Raw genomic sequence first — 25,022 nt, forward strand, 5'->3', positions numbered from 1 at the left:
TTTTTTAAAGTTTATACATGATAAAATGTCCATTTTAAAAGGATAGATTGACATTTTGGGGAATACAATGCTTTCTTGCCAAGAGTTTTACGAGGAGATTAATATCATTCTCACATCTGTCCAGTAAATCTAAGGCTATATCCAGCAGTTAATGTAGCTTAGCATAAAGACAAAGCATCTTACTTGTTGTAAGGAGATGCACAGCTACACATCAGCAACACCTTCACAATACTGGTCAGTTAGTTGTTGATGTTATTTTCCTGTCACGCTGAACTGTGCATGGAAAAAACTTGCCAGGAGTTGCTTTCCTCCGTTTCCTTAACAACAGAGAAAAAGCCCCCCCACCCACCACACACACACACACACACACACACAAAAAAACCCCTGCCTTCCTCCCTCCCCTCTTCCCCGAGCTTGCCCTTTTTAGGCTGTTCCTCTTTTTTCCATCTGAAAAGGGGGATAGTATGACAGCTTTTCCTGCTCCTTGTGGATTGGAGCCGGGAGAGAGAAAACTCTGTTACTCACTCCGTCTCCAACTTTGAGAGGAAGTTACCACCTCTTCCCCAGACTCTGTACACACACACACGTTCAGGCAGACGCACACACACACTTACACACACTCTTCGGGACTTGACCACAGCAGAAACGGGGAATCAACTGAAACAGTCAGGACTGCTTGTAATGCTGTGTCTCTTTTCAAAATTTGGAGGGAAAGAAGGGCAGTTTGCCTGAAGCTTTCTGTGTGGACTGAGCACTTTGAGAGAGACGTTTCTTGTCATCACAGACCGGTGAGTTTGACAGTTTGTTTCAGTGTGTGTGCAGTGCCATAGAGACCCCAGTGAACCACAGCTTCTCTGTCACTGTACTTTTACAACAGAGGAACTTTGTCTGTTGTTTTGTGTCTGCAGTTTTAATGCTCTGCATCTCAAGTGAAATGATTAGTTTGGCAGGCTTGTTTAGAGGTGCGTGTGTTTGGGAAAACTTCCATGTGCTATAAACTTTGATATCTGGTTTCCATCACAGCCACTCTAGTAAGCTTTTACTCCACGTGAGCTTCTTGTGTAAGTGTTTATATTATTAAATAACCATGTGTGGTGAAATATGGCAGAGAAGTGAATGAGTTTTGGTCACAGCAGCGTTAACACATTGATAAAGCTGTTTTATGCATGATGTTGACTTTCTTTTACAGTAAAAACCCTGTCTTATTGCAGCAAAGCACTATGTTTTTGCCACTCAGTCCGCATACATCTAAGCAGAGTCGGTGCATCACACTGTAGTCCTGCTAACAGTGTGTGTTTATCATGTTTTTAGTGAACCGCTGCCAAATAGGAGCTGATGCAGCACTTATAGTTGATACAGGACAGGAGAGCCTGGGTATGGCTTTCCTGTGCAGCTGCACATTATTGGCTAACCTTGTGGTGATGAATTAGTTGTCACCTTGCTACAATCAAAGCAAACATCCTGTCGCTTTTTGTATTTTTTCGTGCGGCCAAAAAGAGCAGACGTCACATAATCAAAGTGAACTGAGGTGGGAGACGTCACATGATCTCAAAACGAGGCATGAAAAGTGCACACATGTTGCATATGGCTCTGTTTCTTTTTCAGCTGTTCGCCCTCTTTTTGCATGAGCTCATAGAAACGCTGCAGGACAGCAGCTGGCCATATGCGCAAGCTCCCATAGCTCTCTCTCTCGCTCTCTCTCTCTCCGCTGGACGTTTGGTTGTGGTTGGTAAGTGGTTGACACCTCTTATCAGGGAGAAAGCAAGGTGATGGGTGGAGGCAGGATAAGGCTGGGTTGCTCTCAGGGGTCTCCTTTAATTTACACACTCTGAGTGCGCTGGCAGCACTTTAGCTATGCCTCCTCCGCTCATCAGATAACCTTCCATAGGATGAGTGTGAATGCTTGGTTAAGTAACCCCTTCAAGTGCGGCTGGAAAGAGCTGACTCCTGTGTGACCTCTCTGAACTATTCATACCAGCAGACTTTCCTTCTTCCACTGAACTCACTTATCAGTCAGCCTGTCTTATCTGTTCTGAGGATGGTTGTTAACTTACTCTATTTACCCAGGAGTCAGAGGTCAGACTGTGATTTGAGCTGCTTGTCTAAACTCCCAGAGTACCAATCTGTTTGCAGAGGGGAGATACAGAAAGTTTCAGCCTACACAAAGCGGAGATAAGTCAAAAGAAAAGAACCCCATGTAGACAGATTTACACAGTGACAAGGAATGAACACAATTGCTCGCAAGAAAAGAGGTGAATGTGCTCTTATCAAAAGAATAATGAAAAAAAAAAATTGGTACACAGTGATGCCATATTGTAGAAGTCCCGGAGCAGCACCACAGACAATGACTTTTGAAAGCTTTCAAATGAGTTTTATTCTGTAGCAGTGCTGTCTTATCATAAGTTAGTTCCACAGGAGGTCCTCATACTCACACTCATACAGCGGCTCCTTTAATTCTTCAGTTTCTCATTTAGTGTCTGGCTTAACGAGAGGAATACTTTATTAAAAAATCAATCATCTTGGATTGTTATTGACCACAGAACAGTAATAACAACAAGGTTATTTGAGACTAAAGTGTCAGTTCAGCAATTTAGGTTTTAATGTATATATATATATACAGTATAATGTGTCTCTTATGTACTTGGACACGCAGAAAATTCTGCATCTAGAGTTCACCGCGGGTAGGTCAGATTCTGTGTTGCAGCATTGTGCAGAAAGCTAGTGCAAACAGAGTAGATGGAAAAGCTTCGCCATACATAAATTAAAATGATTTAATGTTTACTCCCTTTCACCGAAACTCTTCAAGGCTAGCTACAGTATTACTTACAGTTCAGCTGGGCTGTTTGCAACACTGTAACCAGGCTCACTTACACACCCCAGCAATTTCTGCTTTTGCAGAATGTAATGGCTCAGTTTTCACCACATCACACTGACCTTAACTGACCTCTGACTCTGACTGGCCTCTACTGGAGACAAAGGACAGTCATGACAGGTCATACAAGAACGATCAAATGCACATCACAAACAGACTGTGAGCAATTAAAGCATGAGAAGTTAAAATACAGTGATAATAGATTTCGTGGTGCAAACTCAGGCAATAACATGCAGCCATTTGGCCAGATCAGCTTATCATCAGCTGATCTCTTTGAAGCATCTTCCTACAACAGAGGGATCCATTCAAACACATCTAATTGACCCTGCAGGTTTACTACTGGTGCTGCTGACTGTTATCTCTCACTTAGTTCCTGCGATGAACTGCAAACTAAAAGGGCATCCTCGTGTTCTTTTCTTTAAGGGATTTAAGGGGATATATTGGCGGAAATGGCATATAATACAATAAATATGTTTTCTTTAGTATATAATCACCTGAAAACAAGAATTGTTGTGCTTCTGTTACCTTGGAATGAACCATTTTATATTCACATAGGGAGTGGGGACAAACCAAACACTGCCTTTAGTATTTGGTTTGTGTTTTCACGTCGGCCATAGTAGTAAGCAGCCCCACCATCAGAGCCACACTGATTTTTTTATGTGCTTTATTCTGTGTTTTTAACGGTTCAAATCACTGGGCCTGTTTGTTTTGAAGAGTAAAAACCTCTATGATTAATTCAGCTCTCAGTAAAAACCTCTTGAACAATGAACATTGAAGGAATTCTAACCAGAAGTTTCAGCTGGTTGCAATATGCAATCCTCTCCACTATAGGCCACTAAATCCCCTTAAAACACTGCTCATTTAAGGGGATTCCTTATCTTTTGAACCAAGTGTCTTAAACACAAGGTATTTGCTCATGGCACTGGCTTCCATCATGCAGCAGTTGGGCTTGATTCATGCCTTTTTCAAACCCTTGTAAATATACAGTCCCACGGTCATCAGAGAGTTTATAGATAGCAAAAGATTTACTCAGTGCACTTCCCTGTTCGTAAATGTATTGTTCAAATATGAATGGTGACGTTATGAATCTTCACAAGGACATAAATGACAAGAACTTATGTTCTGCTCACCGCAGCTCTAATCTCACTCACATTAAGTAACCAGGATACTATTTTAGAGTAATAGCGAAAAAGGGAGTTTGATGAATGACTTGTCTCAGGAACTGTGTTTAGCAAAGCTCCCGTCAACCACTGATGCCTTACAGAGCTCAGGGCTTATTGCTCTCTTTTAGGAGCTTCACTGGTCCAGACACTCCCCTGTTTAGGCTCGGGCAGATGTTTGACATGCTAAGTCCAGTGGGTTTGCCTAAGCTTACAGTCCTATCTGGGCTACACACATGCACACACACATAAAGAGGGGCAACAGAAACTAAAACACACACAAAAATGCGCTTGAGCATGCACAGAAGTGGTTGCCATTTATTTTGTTTAAGGGAATACTTTGCCCACAAAATGATCATGTATATATCAATTAGTCATGCCATGTTACCGTTGAGTTTGTGAAGAAAACTTTGTTTTTCTTGCATGCCTCTGGTGAATAAAGAATCCAAAAGTGGCAAACTAGAAGTGGAAGCACTGAAAGGTTTCACTTTTAGTCAGAAAGGGCTTAAGGCAAAGTAAAGCAACATGTTTGGGAAGCACTAAGCAAGCGACTGAATAAATGAGACCTGGATTATACTGTATGAGTTGTTTGAGAGTTTGAAAACAGATGTTTTGATTCAGTTTTTGCCATTGTTCATAATGGTCCCCATTGACTTCAATTTATCAGCAATATTTGCTGTTTTTGGATTCTTGTTCACCATGGATGCATGTGATTGAAATAAAGTTCTCTTTATTAATTCAAAGTAACATGGCACTAATAGTGTGTTAAAAGCAGGCAGGAGTCAGCACCTCCAAATCTGAGGCCATGGTTCTTTGCCGGAAACCAGTAGGTTGGGAGAGGGTTATTACCTCAGGGTTATTACCTCAAGCAAGGGAGTTCAAGTATCTCTGTGTCTTGTTCACGAGTGAGGGTAGAATGGAGCCAGACCGTCGTGGTGAAGAGGGAGCTGAGCCAGAAGGCAAAGCTTTTGATTCATTGGTCTGGTTAGTGACAGAAAGAATGAGATTGTGGATACAAGCGGCCGGAATGGGTTTCCTCCGTGGGGTGGCTAGGCTCAGCCTTAGAGATAGGGTAGGGAGCTCGGACATCCAGAGGGAGCTCGGAGTAGAGCCGCTGCTCTTTCACGTCAAAAGGGGTCAGTTGAGGTGGTTCGGGCATCTGATCAGGATGCCACCTCCCGTTAGAGGTGTTCCAGGCACGTCCCACTGCTAGGAGGCCCAGGGGCAGACCCAGAACACACTGGAGGGATTACATATCCCATCTGGCCTGGAAACACCTTGGGGTCCTCCAGGAAGAGCTCGAAGGTGTTGCTTGGGAGAGGGACATTTGGGGTGCTTTGCTTGGACTGCTGGCCTGGATAATTGGATTAAAATGGATGGACTGATGGCATGAGTAATTGTTATATATAACAAGTCATTTTTGGGGGGTGAAGGTCAAATGGACCAGAACTCCATGTGTTTGGTACATTCATTGTTTAAAATTATATTTGCAAAAGAGAGTTGACCCAAGAGTAAGTTAGTCACAGTCTGGTGGTAATATTAAATAGACGATCAGAAAAGAAAAATCTACAATCTACTCTAATTTAATGTCCTCAAAGATAGACAAAACAGCACAGAGATCTCATTTTTCCAGACTGTACTCTTGTTTTGGAACAAAATCTCTCCAACCCCCAGCTCCACAAGCTAACACGCCATCACACGACATTTCACTCGCAGCCACAAAAACCAAACAACAGTATGATCTTCCCATGTGATAAAGAACTTTTCAGTAGACATTTGGATCTGCTCTGAAGAGTGTATTTACTTCTGTCTACTATAAAAAATATGATGGCATTGTAATTCAAAGGGTATTATTACAGATGACAACACTGCTGATGTGTTTGTAATTACTACTGGTCACTAGCAGAGGTCGGTAGAAGTCATACAGGCCACTCAAAGGCCTTTTAAATAGCTATAAAGATACACCAGCTTTCCCTTTTCCAGCACAAGCTTAGTTCCTGTCACGACAACATCTCCTAAGTCTCGTGGAGCCACCACGTTCTTGAGCTGTATAGAGTAAATGCTACGGAGCCAATCATACAAAGGGCAAACACATGTTTTGTGTCACAGAGTAATCCGTAGGGTCCATGTAATTGATACAGTATGCGGCGTTGGTGTGCTGCTGGATGGTGGCCCAGATCGATGAGAAGGGTGAGATCATGACTCTATTTCTGGAGCTCTTAGTTTAGAATGATCTAAAGCCCTCTGTGCTTTAGAGAATCATAGAGGAATGTTCATACAAATCAATACCAACATATAGGAACATACACAGACAATCAGTAACTACCAACACGCAGACACACACAAACAAACCCTTCCAGCAAACACACACAGCTGTGGTTCCAATGTGGCTTCCTACTGCCATGAGCGCTTCTGGATTTGCTTGATTGAAGCCGTGATAAAGCCAGTAGGAAGATGGTACATGGGATATCTCCTCTTAATTTACATAGTAAAGCATTTGGACTCTGCCTCACATCAGGAGCACATCTGGGTGCTATTAACCACTTGCCCTAACACCCAACCTGGTCCTGTATCTCCATTACCCTCCCATTACCTGCTAGAACCCACAAACCATGCTTTTCACAGGGCAAGCAGAGCACTGCGGTTCACATTTTATAACATGAGGATACACAAGGATTCATAAGGGCAAGGGTTGTAGTTACTCTGAGCCAAGCTGGCGTCAGATTGGCATACTGAGTCATGTTGAATTTACAGCCCTTGTTGAAAAGTGCAGCGTGTAAAGTCAAATAATAACTCGCTGACAATGCCTGACTGGTTTGATTCTGTGTTTACTCCTGGAAAAGTTTTTTTTTTTTTTTTGTCTTTGAAAGAAAAGCTGTTGTTCATTGGGTCTATGTCAAATAAAGTGCATGCCCAAAGCCAAATACATCAACACGTGACTAAACAAAGCTCTCTCTCAGCTCTATATCAAACACTAAACCATATTTAAGGCATTTGGATAAGATCAGGTCGTCTAATGGAAAAAAAATGTTGAAGTTTGAATGCCGAACAAACACCACAGGTTTAGTTCTGAATTTATTCCTAGTTAAGACCCACTTGAGAGGAAACTTAATAAAAGTTGGGCAAGTTCTGACTTTGCATTCGCTGGAGCTGTTTGTCTCTGCTGCTGGCAACACACTGTAGTTCAGATGAGGGTCAAATGTGATTTCAAATGTTTGTTAGTGTTTACCTGCAGAGAGCATTACATGGGTGCATGTTTTTCACATCAGGATATTCAGTATCACAGTCTCCTAAACAAGAAACCTATACACTGTCTCCAAAGTTCTTTTTGGGCAATCTGAGAGTAATGAATAGCTTCTTTGAGGCGCTGACGAGACAATCTTCTTCTTGTGAGACTGCAGATGATCAAACTTATCACGATTATGAACATCTCCAGACTTTGTGTCCTCGTTATGCGTAACAGTTGAGGCTGACAGTTGATTGTTGAACTTGGAAACAGCAGTTGACGAAAACATCTGCACTCTAGGATGTCTTGTTATCTGTTCTGTGCTTGTCTTCATTAGCAGATGTCTCCGAGCTCTACAACAAGTGAGCAAACTTCATCTGCTAACGAACACAGTATGATATGTTTAAAAGCACCAGAACGAGCGCCCGGACCTTTGTTTGAGATTGTTTTTTCAACTGCTGTTTTTAAGTATTTGAACAGGCACGATCTGCGTCACCCAATTTTTATGACCTTTCGCCGAAGAGGGGAGAAACGCAACTGAAATCTGCATCAAGATCTGGAAAATACTTGGCAAAAATCTGCTCTGAGTGTTTTTTCTTCTGCTTCTCATCCCACCTTTAGTCCTCAATCTAACTTGACTCGTTTTACAAAATCAAACAAACTCTGAAGGTATTCCAAATACTCTCTGACCCAGGTCTGCTCAAGGTCACCCTCACCTGGTGCTCCATGCCTCTGTCCTGATGGCAACCACATGCCTGTCTTGTGTCCAAATGCAACAGTTTTCCTCTCAGTCAGATACTCCTGGCAGGCCTTGACAAGGGAGGAAGCAGCACTAACGGTCCGCACAGCTTGAAACCCAAGATCTTCATGTCAAGAGGAACCTGGGGAGAAATACACTCTTACTTTCTCCAGAAATGTGACATGTCCTTTGCAACCTTCTTGGATGTGAAGAAAAGAAATTGCTGCAGCTTCAGCAAGAAATTACCTTCATCCTGTGGAGCTTCGTGAATGCTTTCACAGACACTGTGAACACAGATCTCGGTTTGGACAGTGTTTCTGTTTACCGAGTGGAAAGTAATCGCCTGCACCTCTGCTGTTTTGGGGGGAGCTTGAAGTTCCATTATGTTTTAGTACTTGGAGACTGTTTTCTGGCTTGATTACAGGTATGTGATAGATAGCTGGTAGAGACATCCAGCAGATACTTTTGTCATACAGTTTCAAACTCTTTGGCTGTTTGGAGGTTACTGTTAACCTTTCATCAGCTACTGAAAGAATTTCTTCATCAGCGAGAGAATAACTGAGCCAAGACTGAGCTTTGATTCAGTATATTTATTTAAGGGGAGCACAGAGAGTTTCAGAATGTGCTCTGTGAGCTGAAAATAGTGTCTAAACTACCCAGATTGGCTTGTTTGATGTTGTGCATCATTAAGTCCAGACTTTTTTTCAGTAGCAGCCACAGAATCAAAGCAGAGACATTTAATGAACACAATCAAGAGCAAAGACACTATGTAAGATGCCATAAATTCTAATGGCAGCCTCTGTGATCTCCCTCACCAGAGTCTGTGTGTGGACTTAAGTATGAAAACAATGAAATGTGATTACATTCAAATCTGGCTATTTTCATTCTGTGAAGCTTTGTCCTAGGCGAACCACAAAAAGACCATCCGTTGTGCCAGGCATTGTTGCGGCTACGCTGAAATTCTAAGTATTAAAAACATTTCTTTCCCTCTGCGGTTCGGCGTGTGTCATTACAATGAGGAAATAACACCGACTCGCTCCCTTGTGTAATCTGACCTTTTCATCTTCTGTGTATAAATCAAATGTGGCTTGACTCCCCGCATAAATTCCACTGAAGGGTTATGACTTTGATTTCTTCATCGTGGAAGAGGAGTAGTGTGGTCGGACGGTTTATGAAACAAGTATTATTGGTGAAGTATCTGGGGAAAAGTGCTTCTATTCTGCGACGGACTCTCGCTTTGGAGGTCTGGCCCTGTTAGGAGGCAGCTGATGAATTGGCCAGCTGACATATGTGTACAGAAGCCAGCTCAGTCATTCTGTCATACTTATCTTAGACAATGGCGGTGATGCTGAAGGAATGCTCTGACCTGGATGCTGTCTCTGCGGAAAGGGACAAACCGTGTGGGGAGGAAGGGCCATTGTGGTTATCTCTAAGTTGATAACAAAAATATCACACTACATGATAGTTTGGAGCTTTGCTACCTCTCAGCTCCTCAGTCCAAACCAAAGTAAACAATGCTCAGTCAGAAATAGTGTTTGACCTCTTCTCAGGCCACCACACTATAATGTGTTTGTGCTGGCGTCTGTCTGAACACATTTTCTGCTGTGACCTTATATAAATAACTCCTCGCTGACTGACAGGTTTTTGGGAAGACTTTGTTGTGCTAACCTTTATCACTTGTAACTGGTATTATATTTTGTTTTGATTTAATATGAGATAAAGAGATGTAGACATACGTTTCCCACACAGATTTAGCTACATCAGGATGGGTTAAATGATTATTAGATAGTCAGCAGCGTGCAAAGGACAGAGGAAGGGGATTCCTGAATGTTTGACCTCAGGATATGCGGCCAGGAAAGAACAAATGATGAGATAGCAGGGTCAAAAAATAGCACCAAACATTAACGTCACAGGAGCTCAGATGTGGCGCGAAGACACGTGCTGCTACTGGTTTGGCTGGGTCATTGGAAAATAACATTTTAGCTGTCTTTTAGCTTTCGTTTCATGCATTTGACTCTAGATATGCAATTACTATTTGTAACTAAATAATAAAAGGCTGCGGAAAGCTTATATTTAACACTGTACATGACGAGTTCCAACCAGAGTTATTATAGTTTGGTATTTTTTATTTGTTTTTTTTTTTTTTCTTTTTTGTTTTTAGTTTTTGTTTTGTTTTTCAGAGTGGGTTTGCTCATTTTAGTTTAATTTTTAAAGATGTTTCACTTTCAGTATGGGTTTGTTTAGTATGAGGGTTTTCTTTTTAATAATATAGGGGGTAAGGTAGGGTGAGGTGAGGTGAGTTGAGGTGAGGTGAGGTGAGGCGAGGTAAAACTTTAATGTCCTCGAGGGGCAATTTGAGATACAGACTGTAGTCATGAGTACAACAAAACAGACAGTACAGTACATAACACACAGAATCCAGTATCCCACTCTATCAGGGGTAAATCAAGGACAATTAGGGGTCACTGCAGGTTAAGATAAGCGATAGCAGACAGGACAAAGAACGATCTGTAGCGCTTAGTGCTGCATTTAGGGAGGCAAAACCTCCGCCCTGATGGAAGCATCTGAAACTCATGGAGGGGGTCTTGCAAGTGTATGATTGTCTGGGGCAAGATTTCAGAAGCTCAGAACAGGTATTACAATACAAATACAATATTCTGTGAAGGCACTTAACTCCAATTCATGTAGACATCCAGTCTCACTAAAAGATAGTGATATTTCGTGTATATTTTTTATTTAATTTTAGTCAGTTTTGCAATCTTTTTCAAGTTAATTTTTTTTTTCTAAGTCCAGTTTTTATTTTCATGTATTGTATTTTATTTTATTTATTTATTTTTATAAATATTTTTTAATTTATTTTATTTTTATTTCAGTTAACTTAACACCTTATTTTAGCTGTTAGTTTAGTTTTAGTTCACTCCAATAACCTTATTTAAAATTTGTGCAGGTTTGCCACACAATAACACCATATGGTGCCTTGCTTCTTGAATATTCTCACATTTAACACAGAGCAGTTGGTGTGAACGCTCCCACCAGTCAGCACTCCTCAAAAAAATTACAGTTTAGAGTGTGAGAAGTGAAGTGAGAAGCTTTGTTTCTTTGTTTGTTTATTTGATTTATGCCAAAGTGCATGGTCTTAGCCAAAGTGACGAAAATATCATTTGGAGTTTGGTTTGTTCTGTTTGCTTTTTTGAGCCATTATTTGTGTCTCATTCATAATATTTACCACCAGGCAGTTTCTAATGCAGCTCAAGTTTGAGGAAAACACGATGGGACACAATGATACGTTAAATTGCTAATGCATGACTCTTTTGTTATAATTAAGGGCTCATATTCAAGGCTGTAGGGCAGGGCAACATCTGCAGTAGAAAAGCAATTGGGTCACTTCGAGAAAATGACTCAAAGTTGAGTCATGGGATCAGTACAGAGCCGGGGAGGAGAAGGGCTGTTAATAATTTCCTTCTGGAGGTAAAACAAAAACACAACAAAACAACAGGGCAGGGTAATTAATGTTTAGGTAGGCTTTAAACAGGTCTCCAGGCTCTGAGGAAGCTCAAGTTTGCTGCATTCCAGTGTGAGAAGAGGCCCGTTCCTGTACTGTAGGTGTCCAGTCATTAGCTTTGACCTTGGCTTGAGGAAGGACTGTAGTCATTTGAGCCGTTCACTTTATTACCCTCGAGACAAAAACAAAATATCTCATTGAAAGCCCAGGTCCGCTTGGATAACGATGAATAGATTCCATTTGTAGGGAGGGATCAGGCTCTGCGGGAGGGTGGAGATGAACTTGTCCATAATTGAAAAGGAAGGAAGCTCGACGGGAAAACAGCATGTAGGTTCATCCCTACGGTGCAACTGCAGAAACAAAAGGCCCATCGTCTCGCTCCCGTGGGGACTGAGGAGGTGGCCTGGAAAGCATGTTGCCATGGTGAGCGCTCTGTCACTTAGCTCCGAGCACTGTCTCGGTCAGGCGCTCTGTAGTGTACATAGGATCTGCCAAGAGTCAGCAAGATCAAAATCAGCCCTGGAAAGCACAGAGGCTCAGTTAAACCAACTACAGATGGCAGAGGAGCTTTTTCCTAAACAGGGCTACAAGTCAGAGAACTTCACAGCGCAGCATTTCTCGCAGCCCTCGATCCCCCACCTGGCATGTAAAGTGCTAACCCCCAGCGAATTATAGGCCCTTTACTGAGTAAAGGAAAGTGATTCGGTTGCTTGTGTTGTCAGATGTTTGGCAGATTGTTGTGCTTTGAGCTGCTAGAGATGTGGAGGAACTTTGGCGAAGCAGGGAAACTTCAGATTTTGTCATATTAAACCAGTTGGGATGTTTTCCTCCCGTTAAATGGAGGTATATTATCCGCAGAGGTCTCTTCCTCTCTGAAACAAACGGACCAGGTGATTAAAACTGGTAAAACCACTGAATGAAGCAGTTTCACATTACAGTGTTTCTCCTATACACTGTTCGGCTCATTGCAGATGGGCTGCTAGCCCAACACCAGCTTATGTGTGCTAACCTTTTATCTCTGATAACTTAAGACTCAGACGTTCAGGAGATCTTTACCGGGAGCTGAATTATCCACAGAGGTCTCTTCCTCTCTAAAACAAATAGAACAAGTGATTAAAACTGCTAAAACCACTGAATAAAGCAGTTTCATGTTACAATTCTGTGTTTCTCCTATGCTGTTTGGTTCATTGCAGACGGGCTGCTAGCCCAGCACCTGCTAATGTGTTGCTACCATTTTATCTCTGATAACTTAAGAACCAGATGTTCAGGAGAGCTTTACCAGGAGCCGAATTCTCCGCAGTAGTCTCCTCCTCTCCCAAACAACTGGACCCAGTGATTTAAACCAGTACAAACACCAAACAAAGCAATTTTACAATGAAAATAATTGTTTTTCCAGTGCTGTTTGGCCCATCACAGAGAGGCTGCTGACTATGGTGTCGAACGCAAAAAGTCGAAAACAAAAATGTGAATGGCCCTATCTAGAGCCAGTGCTCAGTTTGTCCGTTCTGGGCTACTGTAGAAACATGGTGTTGCAACATGGCAGACTCTGTGGACAAGGACCCGCTCCATATGTAGATATAAACGGCTCATTCTACGACTCGGCTCTTCAACGAAAACACGACAATTCTCAGGTGATTAAACACCAAAGAAATTATACTTGTATTACATTTCTGCCAATTAATCCCCCTAAATCTTACACACTGGACCTTTAACTTCCAATCCTGCTGCAAACAGCATTTTTTAAAAGTCTCACTGAAATTAACTTTTTGTATGAGAACATACAAACCACAATGAAACAGCAGCTACTGGGCATATTTTTCCAAATTGTTAAAAGAGGACAAAACTGTTCTGGCGCTGTCATCTTCAGTGATATGCTACTGATTGTGGCATAATGCAGTCCAGCACAACAACACTAACTACAGCCTCAATGTTAAACATGTTCTGACAGTGTCCTAACTGGCAGATCCTTTGTATTAGATTGCAGTGAATTGTATAGGTGTACCTAATAAAGTGGCCATGGAGTGCACATTCCTGTGTTTTTTGCGGTATGTGCATTTTACCCTCAAGACATCACAGTCAAACCAGTGAAAACTGAAAAGCCTGCCTCTAGTCTCTAGCTGGACCGTGTATCCTGCAATAGGCCTGTCGCTGTTTGCATTGCAGACGCCTCACTGAGTTTGGATCTAATGTGGCTTGACATCTGTCTGTGTGTGTGTGTGTGTCTGTGTGTGTGTGTGTTTGCTCTTGTCTCAGGGTGGCCAAATGAACTGTTTAGCCTGAGGACCAAAGATCACAGGCCCTGATTCAACAGCGAGGGAGAGAAAGGGAGAGGAGTGTGATCATTTCGCATCCATTCTCCAACTTCTCATTACACTATGAGCCGGGACTGAGGACGGGCTTCATAGTTTCATTTTGTGGTAAGTTTCATACTTGATCTTGGCTACACTTTTTGTTTACTTCTGCTTTTACAGGAAAATGTTTGTTGTGTTGTAAAGTTCATTAGTGCGCCACAATACATATGGCTTACATGTGTGGTTTTATGCTTGAATTTTACTAAAAGCAACATCAACAAATAAGCACAACTGTTGTATAAATCACATCATGATACAAATCAGGCACTGAGGTTATCAGTGGGTGCAATTTGGAGGTAAACGCAAACACAAACATGCGAATTGTGCAATTTGAGGACATCCATACGATCTGTGTGTAGGCTTAGTGACATGTGGTTCGACTTAGCGAAAAGTGCGCACACGTAAGAGTGGGACGGCTTCAGAGTTCATCATCTCACATGAACGGCCAGCCACAACACAAAGCACATGTTAGAGGGGAACAGCGCTAACACTTAGCTGGAAGGATTAAAGGCACCTCCTTTTTATTTTGAAGCGGTCTCTCCTCTGTTGCCATCAACACTCTCTTATGTGTCTCAGGGTGCAACACCGTGATGTCATTAAGCCAGGGAGATGGAAAATGTTCACAAAATGGCAAAGCAGAGGGGAAAAGCACGAGTCAGCAGGAAAGGGCTGCAGGGTGGAGGAGGAGGAGGAGGGGAGCTAAGAAAAGGTTGACGGGGGAAATACAGAGAGACCCAGCAGCAACACGACCCTGATTTGGTATTTCATGCAGGCAAATCCAATAATAATTTATTTTTAGATGAGAAACAGACTTGCTTCTTTTGAAGACAAAAGCTAGTGAGCGAGGAGGCAGCATGAAAGAAACACAGCCAATGTAGATAATAAGGAGAATGACTGTTCTTGTATCTCATCTGGTGCACGGCCCCACGGGTTTTTACTTTAAGAAAGACTTCCTTGGGAGTGTTTGGAGCCACGGCCACACACGGAATGGCTCAAAAACACAATGGAGCTCCTCAGACTGGCAGGATGCCAGGAGGACAGACAGCTTAAATGTCAGGGACACAAAGTCCAAACAATACAAGTCAACAACACACTGCTCTTTACCTCCGTGCTCCACAAATTGATCTGGGAGTCCCATCAGGCAGGAAGGAGTCCTTTGTGGCTACTTGGAAAACTGACTCTTGACCTCCTTTATGGAGGAGCTGTCATGGTTCAGAGAGAATGGCGGAGGCAGAGTGCCATGTGCCAAATGCGTTATGATGATCCCAGATGAAGCCAGTACTTTAGGAGGACACAGAGGAGCTTTTGTCTGACACTTGGAGGCCTCATCCCACCCACCCGAGGGCATATGAAGAAGTACCGTGGTCAGTGGGTTTGACATGCAGGCGCTGCACAGAATGTGACACTGGGGGAAGACTGCTCGGGAAATATTTCAAAGACTTTCAGCACCTTGAAGAGCATTGATATGCTGTCTGGTTGCATTATACACCAAAGTCAGATGAGTCATATGTTTGTTGTTATTCAGGTCTGAAGAAATCAAACGTAAGATCACCATGGATGTGAAGAAAAAAGAAATGGACCTCCTGAGCAACAGCATAGCTGCATATGCACATATCAAGGGTAAGTCACACCGCAGCCCAGTACGTCAACCTGTGTTCATGATTTCTACCCAAACAAATCAAGTAACAACATTTTACTGTTTCTGAAGTTGCTCATTTTATCCTTTCCTCAGCAAACCCAGAGAGCTTCGGCCTTTACTTTGTGCTGGGAGTGTGTTTCGGCCTGGTGCTGACGCTCTGCCTCCTCGTCATCCGCATCTCCTGCAAGCCGCGGACCAACGTGGCCCCATCCACGCCTGAGAAAAAACAATTAAAGGACATCAGTGAGGAGGATGAGGAGAGCGAGGACGATGAGGACGAAGACGGGGACGATGTCGAGGCACCTATCACTTTGCCCAGCACAGAAATCCCTGTTGGTAATCACACCAGCCAATCAGACGGGACACTGAGTGTGAACGTATTTACTTCAGCGGAGGAGCTGGAGCGGGCGCAGCGTCTGGAGGAGAGGGAACGTATCATACGCGAGATCTGGAGGAACGGCCAGCCGGACATCCTGGGGTCAGGGACAGGGACTATTGGAAGAGTGCATTACTACTAAGATAAACAAGGCTTCAAGGGAAACACTGTGAGCTCTGTGAAGGACGGACATAGACTTCTGGGTGGGCTCGATGTCCCTGAGGCCTGTGAGACTTGTGTTAGATACAAAGCAACATCATGGATGGCAATGATGTGCCAACAGCTTGGACAGAGCTGAACTATGTGATATTGCACTTCCTGTGTAGCAATATGTCCAACTGACTACATGAAATTAAACCAAGTGGTGTCTTAAAGACTGATAAAAGCGTATGGAAAAGATGCAGTATGAATGTGGGAGCTGATGGACACTTGAAGTCTATTGAAATGTATGGCGCTTATGACAAAAATGCACACATCTGTTTATGTATAAGTGGAAAAAGAAAGCATATATTTGGACAATGCATGTACTGTATTTTGCCATGAAGATTATTTGAGTTTGCGGGGAAGAGAAAACACTTTCAGGTGTACTGTTAAAGGAAATTACACTATTTGAACAAGGGTCAGATTAGTCTAACGTAAAGACAATTAAAATCTAAAGTCTTTAATTTATGAGTACATTAACCCATGTCTGTGTTTTCAGGGATAATTCCACCAAAGGAAATGACCAAATTAAAGCATTACGACGAAACCGTTTGCTGTTGTTTCTCTTCGTAACACCCAGATGTCAGACAAATATACAGCAGAGCTCATTTTCTGTCTACCTTTGGGCCATGGATTTATAATCAAGATAAAGACAGAGGGAGACGGGGGGAATTTTGCTAATAAGATTAATGGAAAGGTCATTCTTTGTCATTTGTTATTACTGCTTAATGTCTCACATGTGTGCCTTAAAAGGTTAGAAATACAGTTTTCTAATAAAATTTCTGGGAACTCCAAAATGACAGCAAATGTTTTTACAAGGCTCTGGTGGAGTCGGACATTAGGGTTGTTACAGATGTGTTGATAACAGAGAGGATGGGATAACTTGAAGTGAAATTAATTTCCTCTCTAAAAAAGTCTGCTTCAGGTAGACAAATCAGATTCTCTGACATATCATGATAAAACATATGGCTGAAATTTCTGTTTCTGTCACAGATTTTGGCGTAACACTGGCTGTGATGTACCCTGCTGTGTGTTCCAATACCCATACTACCATACTATATCCTCCTGAGACCCTGTGTCCTCAGTTGAAAACATCACATTTTGGGTTTACTTGACCTTCTACTTCATTTTACTTAACTTAGACCTGTTGTCCTCATTCGTGGACACTTTTTGTGCCATCTAGTGGTAGTAAGACCACAATACACTAAAAACAAGATGGCAGCCATCTCTGCCAAGTCAGTCTGCAGCCGATCTCGACACAAAAGTGGACCAGGTCCAAAACCTGATCACATTTTATGGTTGAAACTTGTTTATTTATGATAAATAACGTTTGTAGTTTCATACGGCAACACTTTTGACCAATTTTAGCAACAGTAACAACCTACAACGATGTTAATTAGGAAGTACTCATTTGAGGACATTGGGGCTTTATTATTGTTGACAATGTGTAGTATTTTGTACTTACTGAGTCCTACTGATCCCAAATAGCTAGGAGAAATTAAAAATGCATACCAAACAAAAGTTCAGGTCTCAGGAGGTTAAAGTATGCCATACATATTATGTAAAATGCAGTGTGCCAGAAATACCAGGATGTTCTACTACATCTGGTTCCATTTTGCAGTATAAAAGCCAGCATGCTTTTATGGCTATTCTGACCCACAATCCTCTGCACAGCAAACGTTACGTCACATCGACTGAGCTGCAAACATATGACAGCTGATTGACAGCTGATTGACAGCTGTCAGAAGTCCCAGTGATGGATGACAGGACATTTAAGTAACAGTGGGTAATAAGCAGGCTACAACATTTGTGTCTTTCTCTTTGTTTAGTTTTTACCAACATGGCAAGAAGACAGTACTAACACATCCCAACTTAGGGGTACAGCAACTTCACTTCACTGTTAAGCACAAGGCACTCACTCTCTCTCATGTCTCACTCATACCTGTCCCCCCAAAACAAGGGCAGGTAGGAACCAATTAGCTCATCCCACTGCACATGAAAATGCAAATGAAACAATATATAAAGTGCTATAAGTGACAATGAAATAATAATTTACCACCGACTCAATAATGCTTAATTCATTACTGTCTAAATATAATGTACCCATTTATGAATAACACAGTAACTTGTGTAATAAAAATAACCCCAAAACATAGTGTGTGCAGTAATGATGGTTACAATGGGAATATTAATTGTTTAAGTGAACAAAATAATCATAAATATCACAAACAACAACAGGACTTAACTATGAAAACAACAACGACAGATGTAATTTGACTGCTGCAATTATAATATGTTAGAATCTAGAGTCTGTGCAGTTATAACTTTAAAGTTAAACTAAATGCATCACAAAGTACCAACAGCAGAGGTCTCCAGGTTCATGTCCAGCCTCTGGAACTCTGTAAGTGGCGTTTGTTTTATCACCATGGTAACGGATATAAAAGCAAGAGGGTCACAGTTCAGGGCGTAATGTTATGAGACAGTAGCATGTCCCGATTGTGTGCATCCTGCGTGCAACAGTATACATTTTAAGGGCAGCTGTGGTACCTACTCGAAGTAAAAAGACAAAGTAAGATATTCGGAACGCACCCCGACAGCCTATGACGCGCACCCTCTGCATGACGTTGGCCCATCTAATCTGCAACACCTGCTCACAGGTTCACAGCCTCTCCTGCAGCTTATGTAGTATTTCCCACTACAAGTCCAGTATTGTCACTTTAAAACGGTTTTATGGATTAAAAATGAAGTAAAACAAATGTCATGAACACCAGCTGTCAACACACCACTTCAAGCCTGAGTTTTTCTTCACCAATTGAGGACCGCAACGCCTCCCTGGTTCCCCGTAAGATAAGTTGCTGCTCATTCCAACGTGTGTATTGTGAAAGATGTCTCGCCTGTGTTAAATTATCGTTTATGTGCTTGGCAAATGTTTTTAGCCACGCTAGCAGCGACCGAGACTCATCATAGTGCTTGGTCAGTATCTTAACAACTATGTCATTGATTGCCATGATATTTCGTACACATTAAAGGGGGGCACCACCTAATTTAAGAATTCCAGTGTGCTATTAACATGGCCCAGGAAAGTTCATTCAATATCTGTGAACATGAGTTAGTCTCTCTGAAAGCCAGAAACCATTTTTTTCATAGATCCTTTTTTAATTGAGAGAAATTCATAAAAATATGAAACCATTTAAGTATGACAAAAGTCAAGAGTGTATGCAACAGAATGTCAAGAGAATTACATGAGATTAACATACAAAACAACAGCAACAGCAATAAAAAAAGAAGAAGACGATAAACAGGAGTACAAGCATACGGAGGTAAAAAAGTCTACTCAGTCAGAGGATACCTGTAAAACTTCAATTAATAGCCTGGGCTATTATTTGCTTAAATCGCTGAACTCAACAGGCCTGTATTTGGGACAGGCGTCAAAATCCTTCCGAGACCCTGGGTCTTCATATGAGCACATCACATTTTAGGTTTACTTGACCTTATACTTCATTCTACTTAACTTAGACCTGTTGTCCTCGTTCATATACACTTTTTTGTGCCATTTAGTGGTAGAGCACAATACACTAATCTGTGTAAAAACAAAATGGCTGCCATCTCTGCCAAGTCAGTCTGCAGCCGATACCAACACAAAAGTGAACAAGGTCCAAAACCTGATCACATTTTATGGTTGGAACTTGTTTATTTGTGATTAATAGTGTTTGTAGTTTGATATGGCAACAAATTTGACCAATTTAAGCAACAGTAACAAGCTTAGACGCTGTTAATTAGGAAGTACTCGTATGAAGACTGAGGACTTTATTATTGTCTTGTTTAAGGACATTGGGACTTCATTATCGTTTCGTCTGAGGACGTTGGGACTTGATTATTGTTGACAGTGTTTAGTTTTTTATACTTATTGGGTCCTACTGATACCAAATAGCTAGGAGAAATTAAAAGTGCATACCAAAGGAAAATTTGGGTCTCAGGAGGATATGGGACAGGCCTTTAATTTCTTTGATGCAAAACTGCTCAGCAAAAACTGGGAATAACAATCAAATTGTTAATTTAAACCAGTATGAATATTACTTGTGTCGTTAGAGGTGTTCTGGTCCCCTTGGTGTCCCTAAGGAGGAGCTGGAAAGCATTGCTGTGGAGAGGGACGTCTGGGGTGCTTTGCTTGGCATGCTACCCCCATGACCCGCTACCCCCCATGACCCGGCTCCAGATAAGCAGATGTACAACAATGGAAATTATTATTCCTGTTCACAATGTGAAGATATTAGTTTGCTGACATTAGCACTTAGCATTTAAGTAGAGTTGATAGCATGGCTATAAACTGGTTGTGTGTAGATGGTAACCACAGATTTGCAAACCTTAACCAAGTGCTTTAGGTGCCTGAACCTAACCAGGCCAAATACTGTAGCTTTATAACACCATAAAACAATGAGACAATAATGTTTTGAAGTAGCTTGCGAGAGTTCTGCAAATCTAGTGTTACCATTGAGCCATGACCCAGTAAACTTTACGCCTTGCCAAGTTGTCTGTCTTTTGACCCTGCTGTCTGTCTGGCATGTTTTTGAGTCCGCTGGCTGCTAACTTCTGCTGCTATGCTGTTGATATTTGTCTGCTGGCTGAATTTGCTCTTGTCCTGTTCAAACTGTGTATGCCTGCTTTCTTGTCTTATGCTGTGTGTATTCGTCTGCTGACTGAATTGTCTCTTATACTGCTGTACGCTGGCTGTTAATTTCATCTTTATCCTGCTGAAATGTGCTGGTTGTTAATGAATGCTCTTACGCTTTTGATATGTGCTGGCTTCCAATGTCTGATAACTATGTGCAGTGTGTTTGCACTGGTAGTAGTTGTGAATAACTGAACCTCTTCCCTGATGTGACTCAGTTGGTTTTTGCTCTTAGTTGTTTGGCATGTGCACTGCGAGGCTTTGATGCTTTTTATAGGGGCTTAATTGCTTTTGTGGCATATTTCCTCCTGTGTTGTTGACATTATTTTTGTATGGTGCCTTCTGGCTTGTACATGTAACTGTTGTTTTGCACACAGCCTATTTATATAATAATTTCACTGACTTCATGAGAAACACAGCACAGCTTTATCACGCACAAGACAGCCATTTTCACATTTTCGTCATATCTGGCTTAAAGTAATGTTTCAGTGGGGTCTGTGTGATAGCGTTCTTCTGTGCTGCTGCTTCTACAGTTACATTGATGTTTTCACGCACAAAATATTCAGATTTTGCCAAAAAAGACAAGGGACCTTCTTCCTCTGGCGTATGTCCTTAGAGTTTCAGCTCCGTTGAGGCAAGCCAGTCCAGTGTTTCATCGTCCAGGTCAATTAGACTATGATCGCCATTCAGTGGCTGGTGTTTGGGGCAACTGGTTATTATGTGTTCCACAGTTTGTAGCGTCAGTGAAGATTCTCAGTCATCCAGGTCATGGTAATCGTAAGTGCTATATCATAGGCAACTGGACTTGCTTGTGTATTCTTGAAGACGTTTGGCCTCTCACCCAAGACGCTTCTTAAGTTCTAACTGACTGGTACGGAGTTGCAGGCTTTAAACCCTGTGTGGGTGGGAACCCTTGCAGAGTTGTAGGGGTCACGTGAGCTCTTAGTTTCAGAGAGTTTATAGTAGATCCCTGCATTGTCCAAGAGACCACATTTTTGCATTGCTGCCCCGAGGCGTCCTTCGCCTGTCCTCAGTCGAGCAAGGCTTGTCCATCGCTTTCGGGGCAGGTGCTGGCCGGGAATATCTGTGGGGTCTTCAATGTAGTGGTTGAGACTTGATAGTCCTGCTAACTTCCACTGGTCCCACCTTCTTGCCTTGACCGGGCAGGCTTAGAGGTATCAGATGGTGTTGTATGGAGCAGTTCTTGGGCGTGTGTGGCAAAGGGGTGCCAGGACTTGAGACTGGCTGCTTCTCGTCTGCAAATGGACCTCATTCACCAACAGTGTGTACGCACAAATCTGTGCCTAAACCATGTGTACGAACGTTTTAGTAGAATTCTGGGGTTCATCAATATTTTCTTTGCTGAATTTGTTCTGCTCTGCAAACAGATTTAGAACTTCCTCAGACCATATGTACGCACAAATGAAAACTAAATGATGCATGTAAACATAGTCAATGCTGCTACACTCAGCTGTAGTCATGATACTGATGGTAATCTGCTGTTAGCCTCTGCTTCATAGCATTTCAAAAGAATGCTGTCTCAGTTTATTCACGGCTTGGAGGTGCTTTGTTAATTAATGGCCACACAGGAACCAGGTGCTCACTAGATAGTACATTGCCTTCATTGTGTGTGGTGTCTTGCGGGGGAATGGACCACACAGAATAAAGTCCACATAATAGCCGGTGTCAGGCTCTGTGTCTAATATGGTTTTATGGGGAGTGTATTATCCTCACTTCCACAATTCTGCTATTCTGACTTTGGTGACAGGGTCACAGCTTAGGTGGCCAATATCAACTCTGCATTCACATAATACTTCTGTTCCACTTCCATGTGAGATGGAAGATGGAAATACTGTTTGGCTGCCAATAAAGACTCACAGAACAATGATGATTTGCCCACACTGGGTGAATGTTTGTGCTGGACATTATCACATGTCAGTCTTTTAGTGGTTTGAGGATTTACAAGTTATAAAAGTATGAATTCTTGGCATGTCAGTAAAGCCTTACAAAGCAAAAAATATACTTAATACTCATCAGTGTCTGGCATGTGTTCACATTCTTTCTGTTGGCCAATGTGGAGTCAGAAACGGCTGGTGTAGCGTTGCTCAAAAGAAGGTCTTGGTTGGAGATGGAAGCAGGCCAGGAACTTCTGCTAGAGTCGTCCTCAAAGTACAAACTGTGCTGGAGGAGCAGACAGGCTTCAGGTTTGCCTTGGGCCCGCTCTGTTTTCAGATGGAGCCCACACTGAAGTCTTCTCTGTTGAGGTCTTGGAAAAGCCTCTCATGTGGTCACGGGTTTTCAGAAATCAGTGGCGCTGATGGTGTGGACTCTTTGAAGCAACTGAGTAATTGCATTTGTATAAACCTCTTGTGAATGGCGTCTACCTCCAAAATCGTAGGACCCAAAACATATTTCGCTAGACCCACGATTCACTATGTTGAATAGTGTCTTTTTCATTTTATAGGATGTAATTAGAAGCACATATCTCAGCCTTATGGTAATTACAGTTATGAAACAATACATCAATAAAATTAAGTGAACATCATCATGAGGGAAATCCAGTTATGGAAAGCCATAAATCTGAACCCCAACACAGCATGGGAAAGATGAACATAGTACTTCAGGCTGTCTTTTGTGGTTCTTTGGCTGATTCCAGAAACCAGCCTTTACAGATAATAACATCTATTGGCTACATTCATGCTGCTGAACTACCTCTTTAATTAATCATATTTTGTTGAAATGGCCAAAATCAAACCTTTTTGAGTCTAACATTGCACAAACCATACAGTTCTAAGGGTTATGATTCCCCTCAGTGAAAGGCTCCTTCTTAAAAAGCATTTTAGATATGCGGCAGATTTATTGACATTTCCGATGAGGTCACACACATGATTTGTTTCTGCATCTGCCCAGCTCTTTTCTTTGACAGAGACGAACTGTTCTTCGCCAGTTCAGCTCCTTTTTCTCTCTTTCTATTTTTAGCTCAGAGGGGGTTTTTTGTATTTGACCTCTGAGCTCCAAAATGCTTCAGTTCTCAACACTCAGTGTTCCCAACAGTTCCATGTTACTTGTCTTACATTCCTCCCATATCACAGTACACTGAGTCTAATACTTATGCAAGCAGTGTGTTGTATTTTATAGGAGAGCCTGTAGTGTCTGCAAAAATGTTGGTTCCTTAGCAGTTCTTGGGCATGGATTGAGGTGCTTTATAGCACTGCTGGCACACAAAGAACTTTTTAAGCCTCTATATGGTTCTTTAAAGGTTTCTCCAGTAGAGAACCTCTAAAGAACAAGACAGGCGCTTAAAATGTTCTCTACAGGTTCTTCAGCTTAGTTTAGTTTAGTTTATTGGGGAAAGAATAAAAATGCCACATCAAAGTAGCCTACAAACAGAGTATTTCCAGAGGATACTATGTTAATGCAGTGGCTGTCAACCTGTTTGCCCTCATGTGCACAGAAATATTTCAGGATTTAAAAGGTAATGTATTGTGTTTTTCAGTAAGTCTTTCATACAAGCATGACGGAGACAAGTAGGACATGCTCCTAGATCAACATCCCACATTCCGATCCCTGACCAACGTTGCAACTAACCAATCAAAATGGCAGGGATCATGGATCAACACTAGCACTGCAATCTTGCAAAAACTACAAAAAGTGCAAATCACCAACCAGTCTTTGCAGTTGAAAAATGTTATTATCTTTAGTCTTTAATATTAGTGAACAATATTCTAGCCTATTAGCAAGCTAACTTGTTAGCATAGCCTACCTACATAACTTGTGAATGCTGCAGTGGCTCATAAAGATTTCGTTCAGTGTCACTGAGAATTTTGTTAAATTGTACTGACTTAAATTTGGAAAACGCAGCTTAGCTCTCAATTAGCACGAAGGAATTTTGACAAGTACAGGAGCAGCACGCTGATGATGTCATAGGACTGTGATTGGTTGATCGCAATGTTGAAGTTCATGGCTAAATCATGTTGTGCTTTAGTGCACCATTCTGGTTCTGGGTCAAGATTTCTAAAGAAATTACTAATGATCATTCACTTTTTAAGAGTGTCATATAGAGTAGTGGTTCCCAACTGGTGGTTCGCGGTCCAAAAGTGGTTCTCGGGCCCATTCTGGAAGGACCCCATGTGATGTAGTTTGTAAAAACCACACTTTATTTTTAAGTACAGTGAATTTCCACCACAGAGCTTTTATTTTGAAGCTACTTGACAAAGACAGCAAACTAGCTTGATGACATGGCCAAACAGACGTATGCTGCTAAATGTATTAAATGTGTGGACCTTG

General features: G+C 41.9%; 1 protein-coding gene across 1 annotated transcript; it reads left to right on the plus strand.

Moving 5' to 3' along the window:
• The first annotated feature begins 492 nt into the window (after window positions 1-492).
• Window positions 493-16,613, plus strand: eva1ba (eva-1 homolog Ba (C. elegans)). Its single transcript, XM_033639725.2, has 4 exons — window positions 493-788; window positions 13,753-13,916; window positions 15,376-15,470; window positions 15,583-16,613. Exons 3-4 carry the CDS (start codon window positions 15,404-15,406, stop codon window positions 16,005-16,007), a joined length of 492 nt encoding a protein of 163 aa, XP_033495616.1. The 5' UTR covers window positions 493-788; window positions 13,753-13,916; window positions 15,376-15,403; the 3' UTR covers window positions 16,008-16,613.
• Window positions 16,614-25,022: the final 8,409 nt, after the last annotated feature.

The sequence above is a fragment of the Epinephelus lanceolatus genome, chromosome 10 (genome assembly GCF_041903045.1).
Source record: "Epinephelus lanceolatus isolate andai-2023 chromosome 10, ASM4190304v1, whole genome shotgun sequence".
Lineage (NCBI taxonomy): Eukaryota > Metazoa > Chordata > Actinopteri > Perciformes > Serranidae > Epinephelus > Epinephelus lanceolatus.

Coding starts and splice junctions, on each gene's coding strand:
- eva1ba (XM_033639725.2), top strand. CDS start 15,404: ATGGATGTGAAGAAAAAAGAAATGGACCTCCTGAGCAACAGCATAGCT. Junction 15,471..15,582: donor TGCATATGCACATATCAAGG/GTAAGTCACACC, acceptor TCCTTTCCTCAG/CAAACCCAGAGAGCTTCGGC.